Source organism: Gorilla gorilla, chromosome 6 (assembly GCF_029281585.2).
Source record: "Gorilla gorilla gorilla isolate KB3781 chromosome 6, NHGRI_mGorGor1-v2.1_pri, whole genome shotgun sequence".
In the NCBI taxonomy this organism is placed as follows: Eukaryota; Metazoa; Chordata; class Mammalia; order Primates; family Hominidae; genus Gorilla; species Gorilla gorilla.
In genome coordinates this window covers 157,066,801-157,085,960 of record NC_073230.2, presented here as the reverse complement: position 1 = coordinate 157,085,960, position 19,160 = coordinate 157,066,801, and the positions used below count along the sequence as shown (strand labels likewise).

Sequence of the window (19,160 nt, the reverse complement as noted above, 5' to 3'; positions counted from 1 at the left end):
TTGAAAAATTGAGTGATTTATTAACTTTTTTGTCATTCAAGATTTTCTCAGAGCAGAGTTTTTCTCTTTTTCTACTTTTCCATTCAGCTGTAATTTATACACGGTAAAATGTGCATATCTTAATGCACAGCTGGATACATTTTTACATATGCAATCATTCCTTGCATTAAGATAAAGACTATTTCTAACACCCAGAAAGTTCCTTTGCACCCCCTCCTAGTTGACATCAGCTATCCCCAGGAATAGTTACTCTTCTGGCTTCTCTGCAGTAATCTATGTGGATTACTTAGGTTTATTTTCGAGCATCGCATGAAAGAAATCAGGACATACCGTCATGTATGTACAATGTAATGTCTTTGAGGAAATCCTGCCTCTGATGTTTACTTTCTTTTTATTGTCCTAAAATGCCCTTGACTATGTAAATAAGCTGGAGTTTAATAGGGAGAGTCTAAGGACACCAGATCTCTAGTGAGGTCTTGGGGAGCCTATGTCCTGGACTTCAGCTGGTTTCCAAAGCAGAAGTTGAGCCTCAGCTGAGGGACAAGCTATCTCTTTGGGTGTGACTGGAAGTAGCCTGCCCTTGGTTACTTGGAATCCAGGATCTGGGCCCAAGGCAAAGGAATTATTACCAAGAAGGCAGTTGTATCTTCAAATGGAAGAATCCTTCCTGGTACCAGGAAGGTACCCTCCACGATGGGGAGGAAAGGCGATGTGGAGAGACTGCGGTTATGTGGCACCCATAGGAGCTGCCATGTGAGAGGGCTGGTCAGGAGGCCTGGGTGGTCTTTCAAAGCCACCTCTGAAGTGTAGCGGGAGAGAGGCAGAACTCTAGAATCTGTAGAGAGATGTCACTCTGTCTGGCCAGCTTAGGAGGAATTCCCAATCTTCTCTGGAAATTTCCAGATCAGGACATGAGTGGACCAGTAAACTCTAAAGTAACTTGAAATATTTTTATATCCAGAAGACATTCTATTCTAAAATCCATCTTCATAACTCTAGGATACCTCTACTGTACATTCAAATAACTGTCCCTTCAGTGTAATTGGCAAATAAATCTGGATAAATTTAATCTAAATTGATTTACCAACTATTTATATATCTTTTAATATTTATTAAGAACAAAAATCTATTATATGAAAAGCTTTAATGTAGCACAAATTTCATTTTAGTTTACACTTCCAAACTTCTTTTTGGTCTGTAATTCAAATCAAAGGTTTAAATCGAGAAGTTAGAGAATTTCTTTTTAATCACAAGTGTTGTTATTAAATATTCAGGTCTTCAAATTTTATTTTTGGGGAGAGAATAGTTTTTTTTCTTATGTATAGTAATGACCAAGTCAGAATCATTTTTCAGATTCCAAATGTTGAATATAAATTGAAACCATAATTAGACTTGCAAAGTAGTAGAAACACTGAAATTCTTCCTAAATCCATGTTGATAACCCAAGTTGGCTTGGATAATTAAAAAGAAAAATCCAGAGGCCCGGCATGGTGGCTGACGATTGTAATCCCAGCATTTTGGGAGGCTGAGGCGGGTGGATCGCTTGAGTCCAGATTTCAAGACCAGCCTGGGCAATATGGCGAAACCCCGTCTCCACAAAAAATACAAAAATTAACCGAGTGTGGTGGCGTGCACCTGTGGTACCAGCTACTCGGGAGGCTGAGGTGAGAGGATCACTTAAGTCTAGAAGGTGGAGGTTACGGCGAGCCAAGATTGCACCACTGCACTCCAGCCTGGGCGACAGCGAGACCCTGCCTCTAAATAAATAAATAAATATAATATATGTATGAAAAATCCAGGTGCTAACACCTGATTTGTACTAATAAAAAACACAATATTTTTTAAAACATCCTAAATAACACCCCAACAGAACAACAGCCCAGTTAAGTGGAATTAGACACTCTTCACATCTACAAGAGTGAAACTGTTTAAAAATAAAAAGTTGTCCCAATTTTGAAATACTGGAAGATAAATTGCCATTAGTTTACTTCTTCTGACTCATCAGTTTCTGTATATTGCAGAATATTTTCTTCTGACTTTCTCGAGCATGTATATTGCAGAAGGCTGCATCTTGAACATGAAAGTTTTTCCTCATATTATTTCCTAATATTAGTAGGACATTAGGCCGCTGCCTCCACATTTTTGTGGAGATATGTCTGCTAAATGCAAATATTCCCTCCAAGTTATCCTGATACCTTAAAAATCTCAAACTTGGGCAACATGGAAGCTTATGTTAAAGTATTACAACAGTTTCTGGTTGCTTTTCCTGAATGTTACCTACTCAGTGAGCTTTTCCTTCAAAATTTCCCTCCAAAAATCCCCTTCACAAATGTCCTCTAAAATCTTATTTATTTATTTATTTTGAGATAGGGTCTTGCTCTGTCGCCTGGGCTGGAGTGCAGTGGTACAATCTCGGCCTCCTGGATTCAAGTGATCCTTGTTCCTCAGCCTCCCGAGTAGCTGGGATCACAGGGGTGTGCCACCACGCCCGGCTAACTTCTGTATTTTTAGTAGAAATGGGGTTTCGCCATGTTGGCCATGCTGGTCTCGAACTCCTGAGTTCAAGCAATCTGCCCACCTCTGCCTCCCGAAGTGCTGGGATTATAGGCATGAGCCACCGTGCCCAGCCTAAAATCTCTTTTAAATTGTTAAACAAAAATAGACTCTATGGTCACTATTTGTTGTATTATTAAACACTTTCAAACACTTCCTTCCTCTGATTGCAGTCCACCCTAAGGGGACCCTAACTTACAACCCTTAGAATTGTAACCCCTTTTCTGAGTGGCCCATATCTTGGGGCCAGGCGAACAGTTGGCCTATTCTTCCCTTCTCCGTACTTCTTCCACTCTATGGCTCCAGAGTCTTCAAACGGCTTCGCGTCCACCTATGACTCATCCTCTCCCCGTTCATATTGTGGTCATTGTTTGAACCACAGGACAGTAAAGTTTGGGTCATGGATTCCCTGTCCATTTCACCTCTTGTCTTCACCATTGATGACCTCAACAGTGACATAGGTGACCAACCAACACCACTCTGGCCTCCCAGTGCCCTGACTTTCTCTGCAGCCTTTTGATACAACCTACAAAATTCCATTTCAATTTTCATTCTTCTTACCGCCCAAACTGCTTTCCTGTGAAATCGTGAGTTCCAAAATTTCACTAACCGTGACCTGTCCTTCCACCTTTCCACATATTATTCCTTGTCTATATTTGGATCGCCAGCACCTCAGTCGTGGTGATCTGCTTCTCCACCTAGATTTTCTGGGGCTCTCCATTCAGACTAGCACCTCATTCATTCATTTCATTCATTCAACAAATGCTTATTTAGTTCCTACCACATGCCAGGCATTGTGGTGACCCTGGAGATATAACGGTAACTAATGTTCTGTAACCCTCGCAGCATGGGTGTATGACGGAGCCACACCTTTTTGATGGGTTCATGCCATCTATGATGCTGTGCTTTTTTCCTTTGGCATTCTAAACCTGAAACTTCCTTTTCCATTTACTTTGTGGCTCTTTTAAAATGTTAGCATCTTCAAGGAAACTTTTCTCCTTCTCCAGTCAGAAGTAAATGTTGCCTCATCTAAGTAACCACAGCATATTGCTCGTACCTCTAATATTATCCTATCCAAAATATTATTTTATAGGCTGGCTGTAGGTGGTAGCTTATACCTATAATCCCAGTTCTTTGGGAGGTGGAGGCAGGCAGATCACTTGAGGTCAGGAGTTCGAGACCAGCCTGGCCAACATGATGAAACCCTGTCTCTACTAAAAATATAAAAAATTAGCCAGGCGTAGTGGCACATGTCTGTGATCCCAGATACTTGGGAGGCTGAGGCAGGAGAATCACTTGAACCCGGGAGGCAGAGGTTGCAGTGAGCCAAGATTGTGCCACTGCACTCTAGCCCAGCTGGAAGAATGAGTGAGAATCTGTCCAAAAAAAAAAAAAAACTATATATATATATATATACACACACACACACACACACACACACACACACAGTTTTATAATAACAGAGATTACTAGTCTCAAATAAAGAAAATGTTGTACATATACATCATGGAATACTACACAGCCATAAATAAGAATGAGATAATGTCCTTTGCAGCAACGTAGATGAAGCTGGGGCCATTATCCTAAGCAAACTAACACAGGAACAGAAAACCAAATATTGCATATTCTCACCTATAACTGGAAGCTAAACACTGAGTACGCATGGATACGTGTACTAAGGGTGGAGGGTGGGAGGAGGGAGAGGATGGAAAAACTACCTATCAGGTATTATGCTTATTACTTGGGTGACAAAATAATCTGTACATCAAATCCCCGTGACATGCAATTTACCAATATAACAAACCTGCACATGTACCCCTGAACCTAAAAGAGAGACAGAGAGAGAGGGAGAGAGAGAGAAAGAGAGGAAGAGACAGAGAGAGATTAAGATTACTAGTCTTTCCCACTAGATGGTGTGTGCCTCTGGGATGGGGCCATGTCTTCTTCTTACGTTCATTTTAGGTACACACATAGCAGGTACTCAATAAATACTAGATAAATATTTAGATGACCATATATTTAGAAACAGATCTGAGACTTGACCCCAAATCTTCACTGCCTGTGTCATACTTCACACTCTAACAATACAAAATGCTTGTAGTTTCCCAAACGCCCATCACACTCCCCATTCCTGTGTTTTTGTTCGCATTGCCTCTTCCTCCTAGAGTTCTTTTCCCCATTCCTTTAACTTTTTTGCCTGATTTTTATGACCCAACTGAAGCATTCCCTCATCTTCCCCTTCATTCCCAGGATAGGTCACATACCTCTCCACCGAATGTTCACAATACTTTGTGCCTATCATTGTAATTTACTTATTTTAATGATGAAAAGCACCATATCTGGATTCGGCAGTGTCAACTCTATGCTCTCATTTCCTTAGCTGTAAAATGTGTATAAAACTTGCTGTGTAACCTAAAAAAGTTAATAACCCACAAAAGCTTTAGAACAGGGCCTGGCACTTGGAAAGCTCTCAGTGAAATTATGTATCCACACTGTCGCTAACGTGTTTGTCTCCTTCACTGGGAGGTGGGTGCTGGGTTCTCCTGTTTCCACCTCAGGGTCCCCAGCGCCTCCCAGCACCAGCAGTAGGGCAGGTGCTCAGGAGGTGGTGGCCCGAGGTTGGGACCCTGGTTATGATGGCCCTCTCAGTCAGAAAAAGGATCTAGAACAGTCAAGCTAATCCCTTAGGGGTAACTGAAAAAATACATGGACAGATCCATGGTTGTTAGTGATGAAGAAAAGTTTAGAGTCTGGGTTTTCTGATATCTGCTCCATAAATTTTTTTTGAGCAATATCTCTTGGCCATCTCAAAAATACTAACAAACAAACATCCACACACAACAACAACAACAACAAATTCTGATTTGGAAAGGCACTTCCTAGTGGGCGGTTTACGCTGTTCTCTTTACTTCCACCTCTTCCTCTCACCCCTGTGAGGTGCTGCGATGCTGGGTCTACCTCATGCCCACAGCCATGGGGACCTTGCTCCTTCAGCCAGTCCCTTTATCTCCTGTATTACCAATCCCCCTTCTCTACCATAGTTTTCTCCTTCAACTATATGAATGCTCAAGTCTCTACCATCCTCAAACTAGAATGAACAAAACCACCCTCTCTTGATCTCCAAATCCACTTCCACTCACCCTAGTGATACCTGACTTTTTGACAGTGACCTCTACATGTTAAATCTGATGGTCACTTTATGTCCTTGTTTTAGTGACCTCTCAGCAATATCTAACACTCTTTTTTTCCTTTTTGAAATGTCTTTTTCATTTGGTTTCTGGGTACCACTGTCTTCCTACTTCTCTGTTAGTTTTCTACAAACTAGTTTTCTTCCTTCTATTCCTTGAATGTGGTTTTCTTTTCTTTCTTCCTTTTTCTTTTCTTTCTTTCTCTGTTTCTCTCTTTCTCTTTCTTTTTCCTTCCTTCCTTCTTTCCTTCCTTCCTTCTCTCCCTTCCTTGTCTCCCTTCCTTCTCTCCCTTCCTTCTCTCCCTTCCTCGAGGTCTCGCCCTGTCACTCAGGCTACGGGGTACAGCTGTGTGATCATAGCTCACTGCTGCCTCAAATTCTTGGGCTCAAGGGATTCTCCTGCCTCAGCCTCTGGGCAGGAGGCTAAGGGACTACAGGTGCAGCCAACCATGCCTGGCTAATGTTTTATTTTTAGTTTTGTAGAGATAGGGTTTCACCATGTTGCCCAGGCTGGTCTTAAACTTTTGGGCTTAATTGATACTCCCCCTTCAGCCTCCCAAAGTGCTGGGATGACAGGTGTGAGCTACTGCTACTCCCAAAGTACTGGGATGACAGGTGTGAGCTACTGCTACTCCCAAAGTACTGGGATGACAGGTGTGAGCTGGTTGTCTTTCTTGTACATCTTGCTTCCTCTCTCTACACATTTGTTTTGAGCAATCTCATCCATGCTGAGGGTACTGAATGCTTATTTCCTGATCCTCTAAGTGATGATGACTCCCAAACTGAGTTTCTGAGACCTCTCTGTTGGGTTCTGGACTTGTCCATTCAGCATCCTCTAGATGTGTCCACTTGATTAGATCCTCCTATAGCCCACAGAGGCTCAGTCTCAAAATATCCAGAATGCAGTTTGTATTTTGCTCCTGAATGTCAGACTCCTTCATGAAAGGTGCTCCACTCACACAACATCAAAACTAGAAACACTGGTTTCATTCTAGGATCTTCCCGTCCACTTAACCCTCACGAGTATTTGTTGAATGTCTGTGGAATCTATCTGTTATGGATCTTTCTTTTTTTTTCTTTCTTTCTTTTTTTTTTTTTTTTTTTTGAGATGTAGTCTTGCTCTGTGCTCTGTCACCCAGGCTGGAGTGCAGTGGTGTGATCTCGGCTCACTGAAGGATCTTTCATATCTACAATGCTTCATCACTGTCTTCCTGTCTTTCTATGCATTCTGCCTCTGTCTTAACAGAGGCTCCCATGGCTGGTTGTCTGGCTTCCAGTCTTTTCTCTGGTGAATGCAAACCTGATCAAGTTACGCCCTGGCTCTCCATAGCCTGCAGGGTCATGTTGAGTCAGATGCTCCCCCTGGCAGAGTGCATTGGGTGCTCATCTGTGCCCACCTTGCTATTGCTGGCCCCTGCCCCTCACCACTGCACCTGTCCCCTCCTGGGTCCTTCGGTTCAGTCTCCGACACCTTCGTTCATTTGGTGTTATCCTGAAACTTCCTTTTTTCCCTGGCTTCTGTTCTTCCCCCACTTCTTTACCTTACTGGCTTCTACTTATCCTTCAAAATTTAATTAAAGCATTCCATCCCTGGGAGGCGCTCCTTGTCACGCCAGGCAGGTTTAAAAATTCCCCTCAGTGCTCCCGGCCTCTTTCTCGGTATCTGTTTTGTGAGGCAATGTGCTTTAAGGTTAGCAGCAATGACTTTGGGACAGACACATAATGTTTGGGGTCAAACACCAGCTCTGCCACTTCCTGGCTGTATGACCTTGGCCAGGCAACTTGCTCACCCTGTGCCTCAGTTTCCTCGTTTGTAAAATAGAGATGTGAATGGTAGTATGCACTTCACAGGGTGGTTAGGAGTGTGAGATGATTCACGTAAAATGCCTGGAACGAGGCCTGAAAGTCTGAATGAAGCTGAGCTATTTTTGTTATTATCATAACTCCTGAGTTACTTGCCTGCTTTCTAAAACAAACAGAAAGATCTTTGAGGGAAAGAAATCACACTTGATTTGACTAAATTACCTCAGCACTAGCACTGTACCTGGGACATAGTAGATACTCAGTAAATACTCATTAAATGAATGAATAAATATGAATAGTAAATACATGAAGTATAGGGTTAAAATGTTACCATTAAAGCATGCTAATGAGTGAGATTGCCCTAATTTTATCTCTGTGTTTTTCTACTTGTGCATAAGATGCTGATGGTATCTCATTAACTTATTGTACACTGACTCACTGTTTTCTGAGTCGAGAATCTTCCACTCTTGACAGAAGGGCACAATGTAATTAATTAACAGAACTGTCATTCTGGAAAGCAATATGTAGTCATGAACTGTGACCAAATTCCTTTGAGACACGCTTAGAGAAACAAAATATGAATTCCTATCAGAAAGAGATCAGAAGGCCTAACAAGCTAAAAGGGAAAAACATAGAGACAGTTCTAAAGAGTTTAACTTCAGAATCAATGTTTCCTGAGGCCCCTCTGGTAGCCCGCCACTGTTGTGAAAACAATTAGGTTTGCAGAGTGATTCCTCACACAAGGAAGTGGGCCTGAGAGAATTCTCTACCCAATGTCTCAGGAATCCTGACGGCGAAGTGTCTGACTGAAAAAGTGTGATCAGCGGCCAGGCGCGGTGGCTCATGCCTGTAATCCTAGGGTTTTGGGAGGCCGACGTGGGTGGATCACGAGGTCAGGAGTTCGAGACCAGCCTGGCCAAGATGGTGAAAGCCCGTCTCTACTAAAAATACAAAAATTAGCCAGGCACGGTGGCGGGCCCCTGTAATCCCAGCTACTCGGGAGGCTGAGGCAGGAGAATCGCTTGAACCCGGGAGGCAGAGGTTGCAGTGAGCTGAGATCGCACCACTGCACTCCAGCCTGGGCGACAGAGCGAGACACCGTCAAAAAAAATTTAAAAAAATTAAAGAAAAAGTGTGATTGATGAGACAGCGACAGCAACAAGCCTCCATCTTGGCCATTTTTTTCTCCATGTTCTTCATGAAAGCACCACTTTTGGTTTGCTTTGTAGTTTTTCTTAAATACAGAAGTCTGCCTCCCTCTCCATGAGGCTCCTTTGAACCCTGATGGAGATGACATATAATGATGGGCATCTAATATGTGACATTTTGGGGATCGTGAAAACGTCTTTCCACCCTCTCTGGTTATTAGTAGATACAGGGGGCTCTGAGGGAAGATTAGAGGCTCGAACCTGGGTCTTGAACATTTCACATGTTTTCGCCCAGAGTAAAGGATACAGTGAAAGTAAAGGTATTTGACAAAAGGAGGCTGTAATTCAACCTGGGCCACATGGTTTTCATACTGTGGAAAGACCTGGAAAACTCTGAAGACAGCTCTAAAGATTTTTCATAATTAGAAATTAGTGGCTAGGTGCAGTGGCTCATGCCTATAATCCCAGCACTTTGGGAGGTCAAGGCAGGCACACTGCCTGAGCCCAGGGGTTTGAGACCAGCCCGGCCGACATGGCGAGACCCCGCAATGACAAAAACCACAAAAATTAGCCAGGTGCAGTGCCACACACCTGTAGTCCCAGCTACTTGGGAGGCTGAGGTGGGAGGATCACCTGAGCCTGGGAATTCGAGGCTGCAGTGAACCATGATTGCACCATTGCACTCTGGCCTGGGTGACAGAGTGACACCCTGTCTCAAAAAAAAAGAAAAAAGTAGAAGAAATTAGAGAAATTCTTTGACCCCGAGGGCTGAGTAGAAACACCTGCTCTCCCTCTATCTAGTATGTGTTCCTTCTCAGCCAGGCGTGGCTTTACAAAACTTGAGGACATAGAATAAAGATGGGGGAATCCAAGCACTTTTATAGAAACTTACAGAACCACTCAAATATAGAACTGGCAATTTTCTTTTGTGTCCATAAAATCTTTCTAAAATTTGATCCAACTTATGTAGAAGTCAGAAAATAGTTTGATTCAGTTAGTTAATTTTAACTGAGGGAAGCAAGAATCCCCTTTCAATTATTCTTATCCATAATTCAGTAAAGGGGGGCTTTTAATTAATTAGTTAATTTTAATTCTAGGACCAGGATAGCCTTAGCCTCCCTTTCAATCAGACCTGGCTCAGAACAGATCTGCCATGGGCATCCTCAGAAGATGATAATTACAATAACTACTAGACACCGAAATAAATGCTTTATGAGTATTTAAATTCTATTCTCATCACAATCCCACAAATTAACATTTCCTTTTTATAAATCAGAAAATTAGGATTCAAAGAGATTGAGCAATTTACCTGATGGTGTGGAATTGAACCCAAGAATGCTACTGTGAATCCAATAGCATTTCAGCGGAAATGGGAAATGGATTTGGGATCATTCTCAGACCAGACCCAGGAACATAAGCACTCATTTAAAGGGGACAGACTTGGGGAAGGGAGACTTTTTTTTCTGAGACGGAGTCTCGCTCTGTCACCCAGGCTTGAGTGCAGTGGTGCGATCTAGGCTCACTGCAAGCTCCGCCTCCCGGGTTTACTTACGCCATTCTCCTGCCTCAGCCTCCCAAGTAGCTGGGACTACAGGTGCCCCCGCCACCACACCTGGCTAATTTTTTTTTTTTTTTTTTTGTATTTTTAGTAGAGATGGGGTTTCACTGTGTTAGCCAGGATGGTCTCGAACTCCCGACCTCGTGACCCACCCAAATCAGCCTCCCAAAGTGGTGGGATTACAGGCGTGAGCCACCGTGCCTGGCCGGAAGGGAGACTTTTTGATATGCTGAGTGTAAGGCTGAGGTTTTGTAAAGGGACAGGGGACATAGCCTGGCCTCGTCCTTGTGGTTGACCTCCGTGACTCTCACAGCCAATGGAGTCTCCCTGACTCTCACAGCCAATGGAGTTCAACATTTGCAAATAATCAACTGGCCTGGAAGTCAGGGGATTGTAACTTCCTAAAGCTGAATTGGGGCCCTGATGTTTAAAGGGTCCAGGTAGGGCAAGCATTGCCCTTCTCAAGTCTTGTGCAGCAAACCCCCACCTTCCACTGACGGAGCTCCCCAAGCCTGAGCGCCCCCTTAGGGTGTTTGCTCCAAGGCCAGCTGAGCTGAGCTAAGCAGCATCCTCTCTTGCTCTGCCTCTTATTGTCTCTGTATCTTTGGCTAAGTACATGACATCCAGAACTCACTTGTAGAGGGTGGGCAGGTGTGGGTCCTCTGTAGGAAACCTGAAGACTCTGTGTCATGGAATTGCCCAGTCCTGTGGTCTCCGTGGCCTCCTGAACTCACACGGATGTCACTAGTTATCATTCCTGTCTTCCTTGACCTTGACATGATTTTCCTCGACCTTGACCTGATTTTCCTCACTCCCTGCTCCTCAGGTCAATGCACACACCCCTCACCTATTTTTGACCCTGTCTCTTTGGAAAACAGCCACACAAGACGTGAAGCTGTAGATAAACATTCCTCTCCCACATTCTCAGGGCAGTGTGTTCTCTCTCATCTTCTTGACTAATTGCTTGAGAATCTGGATGTGCCTGCTTCCCTGAGAGCATCCCAAGGACAGGGACTGAGGTTGGAGCCCAAACTCAGGCTTGTGTGTCCACCTCTAGTCCTGCTCCTGGAACAAAGAAAACCTTCCACGTTTGAATCAAAAGGCCTTCCACAATCAGGACCCGGACCACCCTGAGGTGATGAAAGTAGCTCCCCATGAGTTGACAAGCAACTTATACTCACACTTCAGCTCCAGCTTGATGAAATCTTCCTTTCCCATATTTTCAAGAAACACTCCCCAGGGGGTTAACGTTTTGAAGTAGAAAGAAATGTCAGCGCTAGTTTCCCCTTGGAAAGTAGAGAAGTGCAGGTAGGAGGATGGGTTTGGGAAAGAGGCAGCATTCCAATAATTCCCTGTGGGAAGAAAACAAAAAAATCAGGTTAACTCACACCCTGATCAGCCTAGTCATGTAACAGATACCCATTGCTTGAGTTTAATAAGTACCATTAGCAATAGTCATTATTTTCTCTCATTCTGTTGAACAACATTGGACCAAATCCTCACAAATATATTTTTGACTTTCCAAAAGTTATATGTGTGTCTATATAATATTCATTTACATATAAAGATATTTAAAGTATTAATATATACAATCTATATAAAATTAAATATTAATATAGAATTTCTATAAATTGTACAATAAAATATTTTATAATATTTATGATAAATAATATTTTATAATGATATAACAATACGGACTGATATAGTTGGGGTTCCTACCAAGGAGTCCTATGGGACTCTAAGAAGTAAATGCCAATAGATATAACAATTGGGAGAAGCCCCTGGGGTTACTCTGTGGGTGGGTGAGGGCTGTTTTGAACTCCTGCATATGTACTGGTAGCTTTGGTCTGGTGCAAGCAGCATCTGAGACAAACCTCAGGATGACAAAGTAAGAACAAAGTTTTTGATATTTTGCTCTTGCTTTTCATCCACCTCTGCCTTGGAAGAGCCAGTGCTCACTCCTGTGTCAACGGCCACCCAGACACCTGGTGCAGGTGCTTCAGGAATACAACTGACGGAGCCTGGAGGAGGTGAGGAGCCGGGAACGAGGCAGAAGTGATCAGACTAGGCTAGGGCAGTTTCCTCACCTCTCCTGTGCCAAACTCTCAGAGGTGAGTTGCCTTCTCTTCCCTTCCTACTTCCTCCTGGGGACTGCAGGTGAGGCTCTGGCCTGTGGGATTGTTGTATAGTATGGGGATGAGGCAGTGAGCCCACCAAATGGCTCTCAGCCAGCCTCTGTCCTTGAGCTCTTGGAGAAGATGTGATTGTACCAGCTGCCTCTCCCCACTCATTGCCTGACAGAGCAGCCAGTGTTTCCAGGAGAAAAGCAGCTCGCAGGATGCAATAAAAACACCAAACTGCGTTACTCAGATTCCATTAGGACAGATGGACCAAGAATTTAATATGGGATCAAGAGTTGGCTCTCAACTTCATCTTCAGGGGAGAAATTCCTTTTTAATGTGCACATTTCTGAGTACATTTACTGTCACAGCTAAAGACTAAAATATATGGGCGTGATTTAAAGCAGTTACTAAAGCCTTGAGCTCTGATACTAAACTCCAAATGTATGCTTCTTAAAAAACACAGTATTTGCTATATCTTTTCTCCAAAAGGCACAATGAATCAACTAAGTGCACTCCATTAGTTTCTATTCATACACAAATGATATTTTTCCTTCCTTTTATGCAAATTATACACATATGCAATATTAAATTGAGCTACTATTTTCAAATAAAAGTTACTTTGTGTTGGTTCTGCCATGCTTAAGTCATAATTTTAAATTGTGAAATATTAAAATATGGTCTTATTTAATTAATGCTGTTGTTTGTTTTTGTTTTTAGAAATGTCTAGAATATAGCAACATCTAGATAAGTCCCCAGGCACGTTAAAAGATAAACTTAGGCATATTAAAATCTTAACATGTTTATTTGGACATTCAGTGATTCGTGAATTGGGCAGCACCAGAATTCAAGTTGTCTACTGGGGTGCGGGGTTGGAGAGAGAGAAATGTGTTTGTGGACGCAAGACAAAGAAACCGTTTGATTGGTTAATATGGAAAGTCTTTAGTTAGAGGTTAGGTGGTGGTTTCTGATTGCTGATAAGCTTAGTTTTGTTTCAGTATTCACATTGAAGAGGATTTGGGTTGCTTCCCTAGGTATCTAGGGCTCTGAAGCTGTCTCAGCCAATGGCATCCCTATTAATTTCTGTCGCAGGTAATACATAAACAGGGAACTAGTGCAAAATATGTTTGTAAATATCTTCATTAGGGTAAAAACTGCTCTTAATGTGTTCCTAATCTTAGTGCAGTCTTAAGCTTCTTTTTTTTTTTTTTTTTTTTAAGACAGAGTCTCGCTCTGTGGCCCAGGATGGAGTGCAGTGGCGCGATCTAGGCTCACTGCAACCTCCGCCTCCCAGGTTCAAGCGATTCTCCTGTCTCAGCCTCCTGAGTAGCTGGGATTACAGGCACACACCACCATGCCAGGCTAATTTTTGTATTTTTAGTAGAGACGGGGTTTCACCATATTGGTCAGGCTGGTCTCGAACTCCCGACCTCGGGTGATCCACCTGCCTCAGCCTCCCAAAGTGCTGCGATTACAGGCATGAGCCACCATGCCCGGCTGCTATTTTTTTTTTTTTAAACAAAGTATAAAATCATAGATTTCAGTAGGAGGAAATAGGCAAATAGGTTGCTTTCTTCTTGGGGAGGAGAATATTGTATGATGTAGTGTAGGCTACTGGTTACAGGAACAGAAAGGCGCTTTGCAAAGCTCAAGTTGCTAGTTATCAAGGGTAAGCCTTCCTCCCCCCTCAACATCTGCCTTACTACACAGCAAGAGGCGTTCAGGTGCACCTCTGTGAGAAAACCTAAATCAACGCTCTCGCTCATCAGAGAGTCCTGAAGCTGGGAGGGAATAAAGATGAGGCCCAGGGCCAGAAGGATTCAGCTCATCCTAATTGGGTGAGAGCCCTTTAAGGACCCCAGAGCCTGCAGAGATCAAAGTCCCCAGCCAGACTTCAGCCTTAAGCAAAGCAATTCTGTCTCTTTAGGCTGTATCCCCAGGATACGAATGCAATTAACATTTTAAAATTTCAATCCAATCAAGTACCTTCTTATTTTCTGAGGTGGTGATGTGTTAACAGAAGGGCAGTTGTCTAAAATGATTCTAGAAAAAGGAAAGCTAAAAGTAAAGCATGTCAGTATTTATTTGAGGCCCAGCACTGGTTATTCAGACAGAAATATCCGCAGAGAGGAGAAAAGTAGTTCCATCAGTTATTCAAGTGTGATGAAATATCTCTATAGACCACAATTCCATTTATTCTAATTCTATGCTCACTAAGCAACTTCAATCTAATTTGATCTCTTGAATAGACTCATTCATGGGGAAGTCATGCCTTGTACAAATGGTTTTTCCCACTATCCTGGAAACATCTGGAATATCACATGATGCCCTTGGAGTTGTCAGTTGTGAGTTATCTCAAATCTCTGGATGAGCTTATTAAATCCAGATTCTTCAGAAGCAACAGGGAGGACTCCACTCTGGATTAGACTGATGGTATCAAAGTAGGAGTGCGGCTCAGGAGGTGCCAAGGGTGATCACTGGGGCTCAGGCAGATGATGTTAGAACTTCTGCTTTTACTTATTTTAAAAATGTTATCCTTTAATATCTATTTTAGTTATACTTTATAATGTACACTATATAAATGCAGTGGCACATGGATGGGATTTGTAAGTAAACATGCTTAATGGGATGTGGACTTACAGGCTTTCAGTGAGTGGGGTACAAATAATAAATCATGGATGCTTCTGCTCCAGCCCATGGTAACCATCTCTGAGTCCTGTTCTGAGGAATCTGTTGCCCAATCTCTGGGAATTTTTATTATAACAAGATTATGTGCGTGCCTTTTCCAGTGCTGATAGTGCTTCTGGATGCAAAGAGTTATTATTGTTTGTTGATACTGCTCCCAACTGATCATAGACTCCATGAAAGCCGGCATGAAAACATTTCCTCTCAGTAATCTTCAGCCTCAGAATATAGTCAGCACTCATAAACAATTATTCAATCAATACATAAGTAACTCATTGCCCCTCTCATTTATATCCATTTTCACTCCTTTTACAAAGTCCTCATGAGACAGAATGTTCTTTTTGGTAACCTGGGTGTTAAAGATGCTAAATAAATATAAATAAAAGCTAATGCTGCTTTAGCACCTACTGATAACTGGATACTGCTTCCACTAGCACACCATAATTCTCCTTATCCATGGCTTTATTTCTATAACTCCGTATAGACTTCATTGAACAATACCATGCATTTGCACGACTGATGGTATCATAACCTTAAGGTTATTGAAATCACTGCAATTTGTACTTGCTACCAAGGTCAGTGCTATGGAGGTAAAGTGACAATGGGTGAGAATGCCAAGCTGGGAATAAGAGATTCACTATATGACAAAGACAGTGCCAAAGGAGGTGGCAGGGACCAGGCCAGCACGGATAAGTGGAGGAGGCAAGGCTGGAAACTGAGAGGGAAGATGTGAAAGATGTGAAACAGAACAGAAATTAGTGTCTGAGACTGGAAGGGTCAGTCAACAGTAACAGAATAATGAGGCAGGTAGAGAGGGACTGGAGACCCAGCCCGGGGCTGGAGTCAAAAGCTTTACAGAATGATCGAGATGACACTGAAGGCTCTGCAAGCTTGGAAGTGAGTCAATCACATGAGAAGCTTTGTAACTACATGTTAGGCAAGGCCAGGGCTCATCACGTGTGGCAAGAGGAACCAGGGAGGCACCTCTAGCTAGTGCAGGAGAGGGGGGCTGAGCCTGCAAAGCAGGCTTGCTGGTCTCCATCATCACATCATTTTAAACCCCAATTAAGCATCAATAGAAAATGCACTATCATATCTTCACACAAATTTCATAGCAGCCACTTACTTGAATCCGACCAGTGATTATTTGGTATTGGATATGGTTAAATCTGTGTTCCCACCCAAATCTCATGTCTAATTGTAACCCCCAATGTTGTGGGGCCTGGTGGGAGGTGATTGGATCCTGGGGGCAGTTTCTCATGAATGGTTTAGCACCATTGCCCTTGGTGCTGTCTTTGTGATAGTGAGTGAGTGCTTATGAGATGTGGTTGTTTAAAGTGTGCAGCACCTTCCCTTCTCTCTCTTGCTCCTGCTCCAACCACGGGGTATGTGTACATCCCCTTTGCCTTCTGCCATGATTGTAAGTTTCCTGAGGCCTCCCCAGAAGCAGAGCAGATGCCAGCATCATGCTTCCTGTACAGCCTGCGGGAACTGTGAACCAATTAAACCTCTTTTCTTTATAAATTACCCAGTCTCAGGTATTTTTTTTACAGCAGTGCAAGAACAGATTAAGATAGTATAGGATTCCAACTTCAAACTTTTCTGAGCACATTTTCTGATGGACAGCATTTCATTTTAAACCTAATTTTTGTTTCTAACAAAGTATTACATGTACATAGTTATAAACGTCTAGTGGTGCTAGGACTAAAGCAAAAAGCAGTTCCCTGCTGCCCGCCCCTCCCAATTCCTTAGAGACACCTTCTCACCCTTTTAACTCTTTCAATTAAACAGCTGTATTTTTTTTTTAAAAAAAACCTCTGGAGCTACTTATTGATTTATACCTTTTAGATATTCTCTACTGATTTTCCTGAATATAAGATGAGAATTTAGCACTTTTATAAGCCTGCTTCCCTAGCGCCTTTCTCTATATTCTCCCCAAATAGCTAAATCACAGATTTTTGGTCATATTGAAATTCAAGCTTGGCATGGTGCCTCACACCTGTAATTGCAGTGACTGGGGAGGCTGAAGTGGGAGGATTGCTTGAGGCCAGGAGTTCAAGACCAGCCTGGGCAACACAGTGAGATCGTGTCTCTGAAAAAAAAAATAGCTGTGTATAATGGTGTAGTTCTAGCTACTTGGGTGGCTGAAGCAGGAGGATCCCTTGTGCTCAGGAGTTCGAGGTTGCAGTGAATTGTGATCATGTCACTGCATTTCCACCTGGGCAACAGTAAGACACTATAATAATAATAATAATAATAATAATAATAATAATAATAAAATTTAGCACAGTATTCATATTTTAGGACTATGTAATATTATTTAAAAGCCAAACAGTAAAATCTACTTGTATTTTCTTTAAATTGTATTTTCTTGCATTTTGTTGTATGTAATTGTATTTTCTTATATTTTTGTTTGTTGCAATTGTATTTTCTTGTATTTAGTTTCTTTAAAATCAATAATTATTTTTTTCATTTGCTTATTTTTCTATGTATCTGCCATGAATTCTCTCCAGATTCTCTAACACAGCAGTAAAACTCTTCTCGAACATTTTCCAACATTGCACACATCAGGCCATCTGCAGTCACATTTTTGTCCCCTGGAGGCATCTTCTATGGCTCTCTTTCCTCTGTTCCCACCTGGACGGGGTCTTCTCAGGGTTACTGCACAGCCCTTGTCCTGGGACCTCCCTCTGCCATTAGTGCAGGGACTTCCTTTTGCCACACTTTGGTATTACATCCCCAAGTTTCAGGATCTCATGACATCCACTTCCTAGGTCTACACTCTCATTTTCCTGAAACACATTCTCAGGTAGCTCCTTGAGAAAAGAGATACTCGAGGTTAACTTCCTAAACCCATGTTCCTCTGATGAGTCATTATTCTACTTTCGCAGTTAATTGAGAAACTCCAGAAAGAAAATTGTCAGGCTGTCAGGGCTGCTACTGGGAAAGCAACTGCTTTCTGTTTACGAAGCCTTATATGCAACCTACATTTTTTTCCTTTCTGGAAACTTTCAGGATCTTTTCTTTAACTCTTTTAATTGGAACTTCATGATTGCCTTGATATAGATTTTTCTCCCATATGAGGTCTGAGACTTTAATAATTTCTCTGATCCCTTTTCTCAAACACCTATTTATTTTAGATTTTTTTTTTTTCTAATTTTGTTCCAAATTTTGATCTTTTTCCTTTGTGTTCTACTTCTTTGGAAATTTCCTCAGCTTTATGTTCAATACTGTCGTTGTGTTTTAATTTCAGCTATCATATTTTAAATTTCCAAGTATTATTTCTCGTTCTCTGATAGTCCCCTTTCTCATAGCACCCCATTCTAATTTTTTTGGAGGCAATATCTCAATATCTTCTCTTGTCTCTCTGAGAATATTAATTTAATTATCAAAAGTTTTCTTCTGCTTTCTCTGTTGCCTCTGTTTCTTCCCAGACCTCCTGCCACCCACCCCTACCCTGGATTGTGAGTTCGGAGGTACCTTCTTTTATGACATCTCTGACATTATCCTACATAGTTGGTGACTCTCACCTGTCTGTTTATACCGAACAGTCAAGTACTAGACAGCTGACTTCAATCTGGAGTGTGTGTGTCTGGGATGGTCGTGGATTTGATGACTGGGCTTCATTATCACATGGAGAGTCCCCTGTCCCATTGAAGGGACTCCGAATGTCAGTATCTGTGACTTGTTTTGGTCACTGAATGTTCAATATCTTGAGAGAAGAATCCGCTACTTTCCTCATGAGGAGTATATGTCTGTTGCTCAGTGCTTGGGAAGCTGACAGGAAGAAGGCTAAGGAGAGGGGTCAACCTTATGAAGTCCATTTCCTCTGTTTTCATTAAGGAGCTTTACCCCCATTTTTTGGTGCCTGGTGTCTGGAGTGTGAACCCCCACTTCCTGCATGGGTAGAGTAGGACAGTCACTGGCAGGGTCATAGCAGGGAGCTGGGGTGTGACTGACCCTCACATAGATGTTCCGCCATTCCTCTGGCTCTGAGCCCGGCCCTTGCCTGCCTCCAGTTCCTGGGCCTCTTGGAGCTCCACAGCTTGCTTCCCACTTGCCTGTCAACAGCCTGGACTTACAGATTTTCTTTTACTGCCAGTAGT

General features: G+C 42.5%; 1 protein-coding gene across 1 annotated transcript in view; it reads right to left on the bottom strand.

The window, feature by feature from the left end:
• Positions 1-19,160, bottom strand: part of CNTNAP2 (contactin associated protein 2) — a 2,292,243-nt gene that overhangs the window by 294,395 nt on the left and 1,978,688 nt on the right. The window contains exon 16 of the mRNA XM_019031540.4: positions 11,431-11,601. Coding sequence (XP_018887085.3) covers positions 11,431-11,601 — 171 coding nt within the window. The remainder of the gene's footprint in view (positions 1-11,430; positions 11,602-19,160) is intronic.